Source organism: Carassius gibelio, chromosome A3, assembly GCF_023724105.1.
Source record: "Carassius gibelio isolate Cgi1373 ecotype wild population from Czech Republic chromosome A3, carGib1.2-hapl.c, whole genome shotgun sequence".
Lineage (NCBI taxonomy): Eukaryota > Metazoa > Chordata > Actinopteri > Cypriniformes > Cyprinidae > Carassius > Carassius gibelio.
The window spans coordinates 12,631,911-12,646,570 of NC_068373.1; the positions used below are offsets into that span (position 1 = coordinate 12,631,911).

General features: G+C 38.1%; 1 protein-coding gene across 1 annotated transcript in view; it reads right to left on the minus strand.

Annotated features, from left to right (window-relative positions):
- LOC127947067 (tumor necrosis factor receptor superfamily member 16-like) overlaps positions 1-13,300 on the minus strand; it is a 36,818-nt gene extending 23,518 nt beyond the window's left edge. Inside the window, exons 1-3 of the mRNA XM_052543996.1 lie at positions 13,022-13,300; positions 8,791-8,953; positions 721-1,083 (exon numbers count right to left, since the gene is read on the minus strand). Coding sequence (XP_052399956.1) covers positions 721-1,083; positions 8,791-8,953; positions 13,022-13,057 — 562 coding nt within the window. The 5' untranslated portion in view covers positions 13,058-13,300. The remainder of the gene's footprint in view (positions 1-720; positions 1,084-8,790; positions 8,954-13,021) is intronic.
- Positions 13,301-14,660: the final 1,360 nt, after the last annotated feature.

The window sequence follows — 14,660 nt, forward strand, 5'->3', positions numbered from 1 at the left end:
ATTATAGAATTGTTTATTCTGATAATAATTTTTTCAATAATAAAAAAAAGAAAGAAATCTGCAATTTTAGCACAACTAGTGACACAACATGGAACTGCAACAGTTTTATTTTTGGAAGGTTTTTTGTTTGTTTGTCTTTTTGTCTTTTTATAAAAGGTGTAAAATCACCTTGATCCACATGCCACCAAGGTCTATATGTGTATGTGTGTTTGCATGTGTTTGCATGTGTCACTGGACTTGACCTTTTGGACTACTGCGACCTCTATAACTACAAGGCTTTGCCTTATCCACACTTTGACCCTTTCACTGCAAGCCCAACAGCAGACAAATACGGAAATGACCCGGACTGTTCCTCCAACACATGGAGGAAAGCAAACATGGAAGAAAGAAATTGGCTGTTAGAAACAGTGTGAGAGAGATCAGGCTCGATCACGTCATATACAGCCAAACAAGTTGCTTGTGATGTTCGTGCAGTTGCCTGTAGTGATTGACCACAGGCTACAAAGACTACAAATACACACACACAATGTGTGCAACCTAAATATGCAGGGAAGAAAAACTGCAAGTAAACTGAAGCAGAAATATAGTATATAACAAACACAGGAAAATATATATTTTTAAATCATATACCTATTATTTACTCTTTTTTCTTTTTCTATTATCTGATTAAAATTTTTATTGTGGTTACATGTGATATTCTTGAGAGTATTGATCTCTCACCATGACACCATGCATCTTCATAGGGTGTGCAATTCCTCATGAGAATCTCTATTTCCTCTTCGCAGATGGTGCAGGGCAGGCAGGGGTCCAGTGTATTATCCTGATCAGAGTAGGTGTCATCCAGACACTCCTCACAGATCGTGTCGTGAATGTGGTCGCAGCGCATCAGCACACCGTGACCACGCGGACACACAGTGCACGGCTCACACTGGCCCGTCAGCTCACTCATGAAGTAGCCATAGTTGCACACACACACAGCGTCGTTCGAGTCGGTGCAGGGGGTCTGCATGCGCATGAGACCCGTGCATTCTCTGCAAGTCTGACACTTCTCCGTGTGACTGAACGTCACAGAGAATGTCTCACCTGGAGAAAAAAATACAGAGAAAAATCATCAGAATGACAAGATAATTCAAATCTGCCCGTCTGCTGTTAATAATGACCCCTCAGGTTCAATTATTGCAACCTTAGTTCTTGAATTACAATTCATCAGTCATGATAGTGATAATAAGACAAAACAAAAACAAAGTGGGACAATAAGTAATTAAGGAAAGGAATGCTGTGCTAGACTGTGTTATAGAGATCTGCATGTTTTCATTTCAATATGGCAATGATTTCTACTGGCAAAACACAAGTCAAATTGGCATTTCTGTATATGTAATGCATCTGAATTTAGTTGCTCACAGACCCAACATAAAACTTCAGATTTCAAAATAGCTGTGCAGTCCAAAGTTGAGACAAAGGTTTGTCCACACCTGTAGCGTCGTCCCATTATCCCCTGCTGGTAGATGTCATAAATACTGCAAGGAGCGTATTTCTAAATGGACCCTTTTGATGGTGATGACGTGTTTCAACAGATATTAACATTGTGACATTGACATTGACAGATGACAGTCGCAGCTCTAGTGAAGGGACTGTATGTGCTCTTCTTGTGTCTTCAATCAATCAGTGTTGTAACAGTATCATTTTTTTTAGCTGCGTTATTAGTCACATGACATTCAAGCGCAAGTGGGTTTCTAATCTCTCCTGCATGTGTCTCTCATGTGTGTCCCTGTTCCTTTATTCTCATGGTTATAAATACACAAACAATCAAAGAGAGAGAGGCAGAAAAACATACAGAGAGATCTGTGTTGGAAATGTTCTTGTATTCCTGGAACACAGGACAGCTTTTCATCAAACACCACAGACATGAAACAAAAACAGTCCCACAGCTGCTCTCCACACTGATCCAGAGCAATATTTTATCATTCAGAGATTGCTCATCCACAGCTGAAAAACTGAAATAGTATTCTTCTTGTAAATTGTAGTAGAGTAATCTTTGTTTACCGAAAAACTAAATCATTTTTACAGCTGCTGAACTTGAACAAATCAGTCTTTTGAGTCAGTTCTCTTCAGTGGAATCAGAGGGATGCTATTCTAAGTTTCAACTCCTGATTGATTTGGTCACATATGAGCATGGAATGCCATGAGTGTGATAATTATTGCTTTTAGTGTTTAGTGTTATAATTTAACTTCATACTAAAATCTCTTAGGTATAATTGCACATACACAATAGTTGAAAATTTGTAATCACTGGGATTATATTCTCAAGAGAAACATGTGCAACCTGAAACTATGAAATAATATTAATGAGATCATATTTAGGATTTCCTTCTTAAACAATTAGCATTTCACCAATATGTAGGATCAGCAGAGCAATCTTCATCACTGCAGACTTTATGCTTCTTTTACCAACAGATCAGGGCTGCGTTTCTCAAAAGCATAATGAAATAAGTCGATCTCAGAGACCATTGGTGGCAATGGATCTACGATCTCCTTAGGTTTACAAAGCTTTTGTGAAATGCAGCCCAGATCTGTTTGAAGCTGGAAGGATTTGACACTGGGCAGGCCGATGTGTTCACTCCTAAGGTTGGCCTGAGGGTGAGGTGTTCACCTCTCTCCATACTTTGGACAGAAGCACACCTTGAAACACTTAAAGTTCTTGTCATGTTTGCTCTTGTTATGCAGGTGATGTTAAGGTTAATGACTTGGTTACCTTAATTAAGGCATCTGTGAGACATGCAAAAACAACTGCCTAAACATGTGCTGACAAACATGAGATTGCTGATGCAGTGATAATGCTGTTTTTAAATTATGCTTAATTCAAACATAACCACTTATATTCATTCCCATAGTAAAGGTTGACAAATTAATCTATACAAATTAAAATAAAATGCTCTGAAGTGCCTACACATTATGTACCTATTCACCATTGCACTGTGTACCACCTTCATTTGCACCACAAACATACACACACACACACACACACATAGACACTCAATAAATGATGTTCTTTGTAAGAGCAAAGAGCAGACTGGTCTCCGGTGCTCCAAGAGAGTAGAGGGGATGATGGGTAAACATATGGGTCATGTGTTGCAGGCCACGGTGAACTGTGAAAGCGTCAATTCAGCCAAACAACCCTTTCAGCCCATCTGTTTGTTCACTCGCTTTCTCCTTCATTATTTATTAATGGATGGATACGACCTTGTTCTGCAGCGGAGAGTTTAAAGATCAGTCCATTTGTCTCCCAAATAAGGCTGGCCTAGCAATATAGCGAAATAATATATTCTTCTCAATATCTATCCGTCTGTCTGTCTGTCTATCTATCCATTTACACTTTTTAATGTTATATTTTGTAATATTGCTATTGTTTTATTTTTATACTACAAATATTTATTTCTCTTCCAATATTTTGGAAAGACACTGCATTGCCTACTCGGAGGAAACAACCCTGGAATGTACCGTATTTTTCGGACTATAAGTCGCACCTGAGTATAAGTTGCACCAGTCCAAAAATACATCATGATGAGGAAAAAAACATATAAATGTCACACTGGACTATAAGTTGCATTCATTTAGAACCAAGAGAAAACATTTTGAGAGGGCGCTCTATGATTTCAGTGGAGGCTACAGGAGCACAGAGCAGCATAGAGCGCCCTCTGGCAGTTTTAGACGGTAATGTTTTCTCTTGGTTCATTTCTCTTAGCTCATTTCTCTTGGTTCATGTCAAATTAATTTTGATAAATAGGTCGCACCTGGCTATAAGTCGCAGGACCAGCCAAACTATGAAAAAAAGTGTGACTTATAGTCCGGAAAATACTGTATGTGTAAATATAGATAGATATCTTTTCTTTTTTTTATCAAATGTAAATTTTTGTCCATGTAAATAAACTTTACTGACACTATCAGAAAAAAAATATCTATGCAGCCATGATGTTGTTATTGATGCAGCGTGTGGTCTGGCATTGTCATGTTGGAAAATGCAAGGTCTTCCCTGAAAGAGACGACGTCTGGATGGGAGCATATGTTGTTCTAGAAATTGGATATACCTTTCAGCATTGATGGTGCCTTTCCAGATGTGTAAGCTGCCCATGCCACACGCACTCATGCAACTCCATACCATCAGAGATGCAGGCTTCTGAACTGAGCGCTGATAACAACTTGGGTTGACCTTTTTCCTCTTTAGACCAGATGACATGGGTGTCCCAGTTTTCCAAAAAGAACTTAAAATTGTGATTCGTCTGACCACAGAACAGTTTTTCACTTTGCCACAGTCCATTTTAAATGAGCATTGGCTCAGAGAAAATGCCTGCGCTTCTGGATCATGTTTACCTTTTTTGACATATAGAGTTTTAGCCGGCAACGGCGAAGGATGGATTGTGTTCACCGACAATGTTTTCTGGAAGTATTCCTGAGCCCATGTTGTGATTTCTATTACATAACCATTCCTGTATGTGATGCAGTGCTGTCTAAGGGCCCGAAGATCACAGGCATCCAGTATGGTTTTCTGGCCTTGACCCTTACAGACAGAGATTTTTCCAGATTCTCTGAATCTTTGGATGATATTATGCATAGTAGATGATGATAACTTCAAACTCAAATTTTTCTCTGAGAAACTCCTTTCTAATATTGCTACACTATTTTTCACCACAGCATTGGGGGAATTGGTGATCCTCTGTCCATCTTCTGCCACTCTGAGAGGCTCTTTTTATACCCAATAATGTTGCCAATTAACCTAATAAGTTGCAAACTGGTGCTCCAGCTGTTCCTTATATGTACATTTAACTTTTCCGGCCTCTTATTGTTACCTGTCCCAGATTTTTTGGAATCTGTAGCTCTCATGAAATCCAAAATGAGCCAGTATTTGGCATGACATTTCAAAATGTCGCACTTTCAACATTTGATATGTTATATATATTCTATTGTGAATAAAATATAAGTTTATGATATTTGTAAATTATTCCATTCCTTTTTAACTCACAATTTGTACAGTGTCACAACTTTTTTGGAATCGGGTTTGTATTTATTAAAGCCAAGTATGAACCTCCTCAAGTAAGTGTTTTTGAGCACTTTACATTTATTTCAAAATAATAACTCAAGGCAGAAACAAAAATGTAAAATATATTTTATTTGTGAACTTATGTTAAGCTATTCTTTTTATAGATAACTTTTAACTTTTTTTCAGTTCATCAGTCATCAAAGCTCGGTAAATATTAGTCACAGACACAGAGATTTACTTTAAAATGATTACTTACTAAAAACTCCCACATATCATGTTTTCAGGCCATTTTACATCTTTTTTTGATGTAAGAAATTATTACAAGTGAGTGGTTTATTTACTTTTTTTTTTTTAATTAGTCCCATTAAGGCCATTATATTCTTCATTCAGACTGATTCACACAATCCATATCCAATCATATCTCAATGGAGGCATTGCCTCCTCTCACGTGACTTTCCTCATTCATTCTCAATTGCCCCACAGATCTATGCAGTGTTTGTCGTTGTTTGTCTGTTTTGTGTTTACTGTAATATACCTGACATTGAGACAGGAACACCTGGCCCTATGCTGTCTGATCTCCATCTTATTTTCATTACTTGTTGTTCAGTTTGACTTGAATGTTTACCTTCTTGTTTGAGTTTTCTTTAAAAATGTCATCTTCATAGTGAGTAAAGACTTTTGTGGCATTTGTATGGAGCATGTGCATTCAACTGTGAACAGATGAACAGAGCACCAGTCGGGTGTTTGTAGGGCTACACCTGAACGCTGCCGTCCCTTCACCGATTATAAACACAAATCACAACACTAACAAAAACAACAGAGCGCCCGCCCACCCACACACACATGCTCTACTGATGACTGTTTACACGCATAATAAATAACTTCATCACACACAACCGTTCCTGTCAGGAGGGCAAACGGAAAAAGCCTCATACTGCATGATGCGGTGTGTCTTCCTGTGACATCATCAGCCCAAGTCTCTGTGATTTTATCCTTTTACAATTACAGACAAATCAGCCAGGTCTTTTTAAGCTTTCTTTCAGAGCCGGTTTTCTGCTTGACTGTCATTTGCTTGAAGAAAACTGTAACTAGGTCTGTTTGCCAATATTTTGCTGGCACATTTAGAAAGATTTCATAAAAGTAACCTAATACTGAATGGGCCGAGGAAAAACCTCCATTGCGTAATGCACAGTATTCTGATCCATAATCACAACCATATCGGTTTATCAGAACAAACTACAATGTCTTGATCTGTTTTCTCAATTCAGTTGTTCCTTATTAGTATGACTGTTTCTGTTATAATACTGTTAAAGTAATAAATCCGTGGAACGGTAGAGCGGCTGCATATAGCCCAATAAAAACAGTAAAGGCGCCAGTCCTGAGTTCTGCCTAAATGTTCAGTAGCATTGAGCTCTTTCTAGATATATATTCTTTCTTTCTTTCTTTCTTTCTTTCTTTCTTTCTTTCTTTCTTTCTTTCTTTCTTTCTTTCTTTCTTCCTGTCTTTCTTTCTTTCTTTCTTTCTTTCTCTCAGATGAATAAGGGCTGTATTAGTCTCAGTCTGGTTGGGTTAGGGCATCTGATGTTGTCTGTGCTTAAGCATCATTATCTAATGCAGTTATTTCCCAAATCCCCATCAGTTATTAGTCCTCTCTGTCTAAAATAACACACTGACTGATTCCAGTTCAGCATGTCTCCCACAGTAACTATCAAACTCTACCAGTGGAGCTACAAGATCATTTGCAAGCGCTCAGGCTTTATTGATGAACCGAAGTAATCATGCTAGCATGTGTGTGTGATTCAAAGACATTGGTCTGATATGTGTAGAAATGGCGAATGAGACGGTAGCTTCGATGGTGAGAGGTTTGTGTGACTCGGATTTTGAACACACACACATTGCCATGAGTTTGTGTGTGTGAGGGAACTTGGAACAGAAAAATGGACAACTAAATATTTCAATAGTTACTAATGTATGCGTGTGTCTAGACTGATTGGGGGGATAAGGGGGCGAGGATGCATGAAAGAAGCACGCGCGCGTGTGTTTGTGTGTCTTTGCCAACACTGGGTAAAAGACCGCAGGCCTTTTCTAATATAGCATTCACCAAATGTATTTTTTTTTTTTAAGGAGTCGCAGTGAGCACAGTTGCTCAATATGTCGACACACTAACCACGAGGCTATCGGCACCAACCCGCATCTTTATTTATATCCCACAGCTTGAAAAAACAAAAATCACCCAGTTGGGATATTGATGTAAATTGTCCTGTCCTGAAACATAAGACCTTCTCTATTTCAGGCCTGTCGTCCTAAGTGCTTCTCTCTGTGAGCGTTTCTCTTACTGAGAACAGAAAGTAGGAAAGAGCTCCTTTAGGAAACACTCACAACAAAAGAATGAGACCTGCTGTAAAACAGGTGAACAAAATGTGTCTTGTCATTTCCAAATGTGCCAGTGCAGTTTTTAAATATGTTGGTGAATGGAAAGAATATACTATATTTTTTAAATTTCTATTCTTCAAAGAATTCGGAAAAAGTCATTTTCTTCTCAAAAATATTGAGCAGTACAACTCAACACTGATAATAATAATAAGAAGAAGAAATGTTTCTTGAGTAGCAAATAATCATAATAGAATGATTTCTGAAGGATCATGTGACACTGAAGACTGGAGTAATGATGGAAAAAAATAAGCTATACATCACAGGAATAAATTACATAAAACATATCGAAATAAAAAACAGTTATATTAATATTACTATTTATTATTACTATTAATAATAATTACTAATAATAATAATAATCTATTACTATTAATATTACTGTATTTTCAATCAAAAATGCAGACTTGTTGATCATAAGAGACTTATTTATAAAATCTTACAGACCCCACATTTTTAAACAATATAATTTATATTGTTAAAAAATGGCAACATAGTGTGTCTTTCCATTTGTATCCATCTATCGCATCCTGTTTTCCTCTGTTCCTCTCTTTCTAGTTTTCCTCATAGGCTGTAGAGCTGAACATTTGGCCTAAATTAATGCATCACACACACACAGCAGCTCATATATGTCGTAACCAGCTAATTGTACAATTACTCTCAGCTTTCTGCCTGTTCTTTGAGTTATATACTGTATTTTTCGGACTACAAGTCGCACCTGAGTATAAGTCGCATCAGTCCAAAAATACGTCATGATGAGGAAAAAAACATATGAGTCGCACTGGACTATAAGTCACATTTATATAGAACCAAGAGAAAACATTACCGTCTTCAGCCACGAGAGGGCGCTCTATGTCTTCAGTGTAGACTACAGGAGCAAAGAGCAGCATAGAGCGCCCTCTCGAGGCTGTAGACGGTAATGTTTTCTCTTGGTTCATGTCTCTTAGTTCATTTCTCTTGGTTCATGTCAAATAAATTTTGATAAATAAGTCGCACCTGACTATAAGTCGCAGGACCAGCCAAACTATGAAAAAAAAGTGTGACTTATAGTCCGGAAAATACGGTATGTGTGCATGTGTGAGGGAGCAAGAGAACATAATTATGTGTTAATAAGTGTGTGAGAGACTAAATATGTGTAAAGAAATGTATTTGTGTGAAAGTAAGGGTTTATGATGGTGGGAAAATTTGTGTGTGCATATGCATAGAAGATTGGGAGAACGTGAAATATGCTTGTGCATGAACACTTCTATGTGTTACATGACTTACATGCATTTAAGTGGGTTTGCATGTGAGTACTGTTTGTGTATATGAGAAATTGTACTCACTGTCTAAGCATTGACTGCATTCGGTCTGGGTGGTCCCACACTCCTTGACCACTCCCTCTCCTGGAGGACACTGCAAACAGCATTCCCCACCTCGAGTGAAACTGCCCGACTCACACTCCTCGTCTATGGCCTGCTCAAGCTTAGAGCCGGACACCAGTCCAAGCTACAGAAAGAACAGACAGACATTATTATTCCATCTCTCTAAGGGTCTACATGTTCTCCAATTACCCATAAACCCCCTGAGATATTTTGATGTTAATGCGTTAATTAAAGTGTTTGCTAGACAATATAGTAATATTGATATTCCTTAAATGCTATTTCCTTCTTATTCTCCGCTAATTGCTGCAATTTATTCAGCAGACAGAGGACAAGACATGCTAAACTGATTCTGAACTTAAGTTTACTCAAAACGTTTTAATCATAGACCGACAGGACTATGGGCAATAATGGACAATATAATCATAGTTTTCACCAATTAGTATAATTATACGTACTGCTAAAAATCATAAAAAAATATGATGCATTTAGATATTTGTACTGGAAAAGATCTTTTGGCAGTGTACTCAACTTTTTACAGTTAATCCCTCTCATGGTCCATAAACTCCTTCATAATTGCCACATATGGGGACTACAGTTTGGTAACAGCTGCATCACAGTATATTTTGCTGATTGCATTTCACTGGTGTGTCCAAATTCTGGGGTGCGTAGAGCCAGATGAGACAGACAGTTATACATATGTCTACTGCGTGTGCCGCTGTTTCTCTCGTATTGTCACAGGTACAAATTCACAAAAGTTGCACATCGAGGTCTCCCAGATCAGAGTCCACAGACCCTCTTTACTCAAGACATCTATTAGCCCTACCTTTCCACTATGCACTTCATCTTTCACAGCTTGTTGAATATTGTCAATAACCCAAGGGGTCAAAAACATGTGGCAAGTGGTGAAATTGTTCTTACTTTTGCCTGCACAGCAAACCTGCTGACTGTGCACTACTCCCTAAACGGATGCAGTTTTTTTTTTTTTTTTTTACATTTGAAAAATTGAAAGCACACGTGAAAATGTGAGAGTACAAAAGAATCAAATCGTGTAAAACCCAGTAAACTTGGAGAGATTATGACTGTTTGAATATGATAACATATGTATAACACTAAATTGAACAATACTTAATGAACAATAGTGATTATTGATAATGATTCAAACATTGATGAATGGTACACCACAAAAAAAATCTTAAGCTTTAGGTTTTATTGTTCATAGAACAAAATACTAAATAAAAACTTGGAGCCAGTAGTGTTAAATGCTAAATTTACAATTTAATTTTAGATAAACTTTCTAATTTGAATAAACTTTAGTTTACACACAACAAAACAAACTACATGAAATATATATATATATATATATATAAAATAAAAAATAAAATTTTAAATGCATTTTCATGCATTTATTTTGTGTGTTTGTGTGTGTGTGTGTGTGTGTGTGTGTGCGCGCGTGCGTGCGTGTGTGTGTTTATGATGACTTAGAGGCTCATTAATGAGGACACAGACTTCAATTTGATTTAATTTACTAGTTTAATACTACTAATTTACTACTACTCTCTCTATAACTTCAGTCTGGTCATTCTATCATGCTTAGTGCTAATATGTGATGTGTTTTATGCGTATAGCAGTGACCATCCACAGCGGATGAATTTTTTCTCATTCATTTCCTCCATAGGAATTCTTCAGTTTCTACAGTAAAGTGTCATAAGACATGAATCAAAGCAAACAGAGATATTTAACATGAAAAAACCTTGATTTTAACAAAAAAGTGTGAAAATAGCCTAACTTATTTTTCAAAGAACTAATCAAATTAAGTGTTGTGTACAGAAGTTCAATCAAAAATAAAAATGAACTAGAAATGACTCTGGCGTGTGACTGCTGTAGCAACATTAATAGTATCTTAACCTCTGAGCTCAGGGTATGTTTATTTTGAAAGGTTTATGCAATATCATTCAAATCTATTCCTCTGTGGTGTAAATGAATGGCATTTTTACTTCTGGAACTCTACTGTTGAGGACTAAGTGGGCCTTGTAGATGCATTTCACTTTAATATAGCTGTGAAAAGAAGCACAGATTCATTCATTAACCTGTGGACTCCAGAGCATTTCAAAGACACAATCACAAACAAGCATACATGCACACACACACACACACACACAAGAGTAATTAAACTCAGAGCACATTTTTCTCCTTGCATTAATTATGAATAAGCATATCCTCTTTCTCTCTCGCTCACACACAAACATGCTTTAATAGAAACCATAGCATGTTACAAGTTGTAACAATTACATCAAATCTGGTCAGGTTGTCACCATCTAGACTCCCCACAGTCAAAGCAAAAAGGGAAAAGCTCTCTGATTTCCTACACATTTTCCCTAAAACATCATCTCTTGTTCCTAATCTTCTCCACCTTCCTAGTCTCTCTCTCATTCACTCTCTTGCCCTTTAAGACTCCTCTTTCTGCGCTCCTCCTCCTCCTTCTCGCCTCTCATCCACATCCTCTCTCGTTCTCATTCAGAAACAGATGCACCAGTACAGCAGCCAACTCACCCCCTCATTTACTCTCTCACTCTCTCTCTCCCGCTTCGTCAAACCCTGGCGTCTTCCTTTCTTTTTTCTCTCAATTTGCATTCGCTTGAGTAAGCGTGCCGATGAGTTAACTTGGCATGCTTTAATGGACTCCCCAGTCTGGAGCATGGCCGATGCTCAAGACATCTGAGCAAAGAGTATGTGTGTACTAGTGTCTGTGGATTTACTTAGCTGCAGTTTGGGAACTAAATTTATCAAATCTGATAAATATTTCCCTTTGGTCAAGTCAAGGAATGTACTCAATTGGAAAATCAAATAATGGGTAATTTGGTTTGCCCTCATTTACATACTGTAGGCTATTTAGCCCCTATCATTACTGTGCTTTTCAGTGATCTGCACCTGTCCGTACAGCACTGCCAGGAAATGCTACTGAACATCCAGGCTCAACATGCTATTACTTTTTTTCAACACCAATTAGGCTGTTTCTGTCCCTGCCAGATATCTTGTAAAGTTGAATAGGAGCAAAGCAGCTTCACACAGCTGTAAGATCACCTCCAGACGGAGCGCTCCTGGCTCATGTGTCAGCGGAGATTCTTCACCTGGATCAAAATGAACTGCTGGCTCCGTTTGCCATTTTGCAAATCAGATCTGAAAAGAGGTCCCGATGTAATTGTGTTTAGTCAAGAACGTGTGCATGCTTAAATTGATTTGGCCCGTGTCACACGAGACTGGAGGTGGTGAGGGTCACATAGGGCACTCAGTAGGGGACCCTCAGGGTCACATGTTTCTTACCCTGACCATCAGACGTATCCCTTACAAAAATGTACCATGATAAGTTCATGCCAAAAATACCACAGATAGTTGTCTCCAATGTGGCACCACTGTAATCATCAAAAAAAATATATTAAAAATTAAAAGACAAGATTTTGAAGGAGTTTATGGACCATTTAGAGTGATTAACTGTAAAAGGTAGAGTATAAATGCATCATATTTTTATGATTTTCAGCAGCAAGAATAATTATACTAATTGGTGAAAACTATGATTATATTGGTAATTCTTATTATACTTCTTGTGATGAATTCTGCGCATTATTACCCATACTGTCGGTCTAAATAGTACCTGCACAGGGTACGAACACTTTTGGGTTGTTGAAATTACCTACAGAAATTCCTTTTTAAAATTATGATTCCCCTGTAAGTCATTATAATATGTGCACTGTGAACACACAGATAGTAAAATCGGCTAAAAATAAACTATTAGGCCTATGTGGCAACGATTGAAACCGGTCGAATAATTCGACAAACTCATGTTTAACTGCGGAAACTTGACGTGAAAGTTTGGTTACAGCTGGGCGCACATTTCTGTAGCCTATTTGCTGGGATAATAATCACACTGAACGTGTAGGTTCATTTTAAAAGACTAAAAGAGTACGGAAGGCTGACACCTGTTCTCCAGACACCGAGCATCCGAGATTAGTCATCACTACCACAGACCGAAAACAAGTTCAGCCGAATCCACCGGCGCTCCTCAGATCCGCATCATCATAACCGGAGCATCACGCGAGCCGAAGGGCTTCACCTGATCTCAATTAACCTTTATATTCACCCCAGTCCAGCTGATGATCGCTGCGCGCACTTGCGCTAAACTAATGCAAACACTTACCGCTCCACAAATCCAGATCCACACCAAGGTGTCCATGTCTGATATGTCCCTTCCCTCTCAAACTGTAAATCTGTTAGTGTGAGTCGTGAAGTGAAGATCAGCCCTCAGACAGTTCATATTAGCTCCATGTAGGTGCTGCTCTCGTGCGCGGCTGGCGCTTGAGACTTTAGGACTGGACGGAAGCGCGTGCCCTCGCTGATGCGCGCTAACTGTCCTGCACTGTCCAGTACTCCGCACTCAGCGCTGTCCAGCAGTGCACTGCGGAGGAGAGAGTCGTGCACGAAGAGATGAGGGGGGCACGAGTGCTTGCCAACTCCCCCCATCAGCACCTCTCTCTCTCTCTCTTTCTAGTATCTCTCTCACTTTATCTCGAAGAGAAACGCATAATGCAGAAGACTTGAATGAGAGGGTTTGATCTGATCGCCTATAGACTCATTATTCTTACGTATTGCTTTGCCGTCTCCTACATATGCATATATATCTATGTGAATATATAGTGAGTGCTTTTATATATCTTATCCAAATAAGCATGGATTTCTAGACATCTCTGTACACTGACTCCATAAGCTCTGTATTTTAATTATAGAATAAAACGCGTTTTTTGAAACAGTAAATCAAATGTATTTGCAAACCAAGTCCTTTAAAATTTAAATGTAGCATGTAAATAAATAAATAAAATCACTGGCGTGAATGAGTGTAATGGGTGTGACGTCACGGGACGGGTGTAATCAAACAGACGCCACAGGAGGGCGACTGCAGCCAATGAGTCACCGATGTGAGCTATGAGGCGTGATAAGACTCCAGGGATCAGAGGTTTTTACGATTTTTTCCTTTTCACCTCCATTCCCCCGATATTTGTTCCACCTGTTCAGTATTTATGAAACACATGTGTTGTAAATATGGCTGTGAAATTTCAGCTTGTAAGTGAGTGCTTTTATAGAAGCAGGTTGGTGCACTGCAAATATAATTTTCTCAATTATCTACTTTTTTTTTTCCCCTGGAGGATTAAAACTGTGTAATGATAAGACTTTTTTATATCTTGAATTTAGTGCATTTTCTTATATATTTTTTTTTTTATATATAAAGCCTGTTTTATCATATTTGAGACACAAATCTCTGAGGCCTCTAAATTATTAATGTGATCAAAACTTTAGTGTAAATGTGTTGTACACAATCTTGTGCATGCCCTCTGTCACCTGATTAATAGTTTATACATATTTATAGCAAGTAAAATGCCTTTTAGTCTAATTCTAAAATTTTAGCATAAATATTGTTACATCTATTTAAGCAGTAAAGGTCATTTAAAAAAATATATTCTCTGGGGGGATGGACACCCATCTTAATAGATTATGCAATTTTGCTTCTCAATTTAATTTGAGCTCTTTCTGTTTACTTAGAAAATGAATGTGCTGAGAGTGAAGAGCGATGATCCTTTGTGCTGATATAAGCTTTAAAGGTAACATAGAACTGTAACATAAGCTTACCAGTCCATTACAGCAGAGCAAGACCTTTCTTAAAGTGGTCTTCAAATAGTCCATTTTACAGAGACTGCTGACTAGCATCAACACACCTTAAGATCCAATGACACTGGAATGGGGCTTCAGAAACTCACCATCTATTTTACAATTTTGAAAGAGGA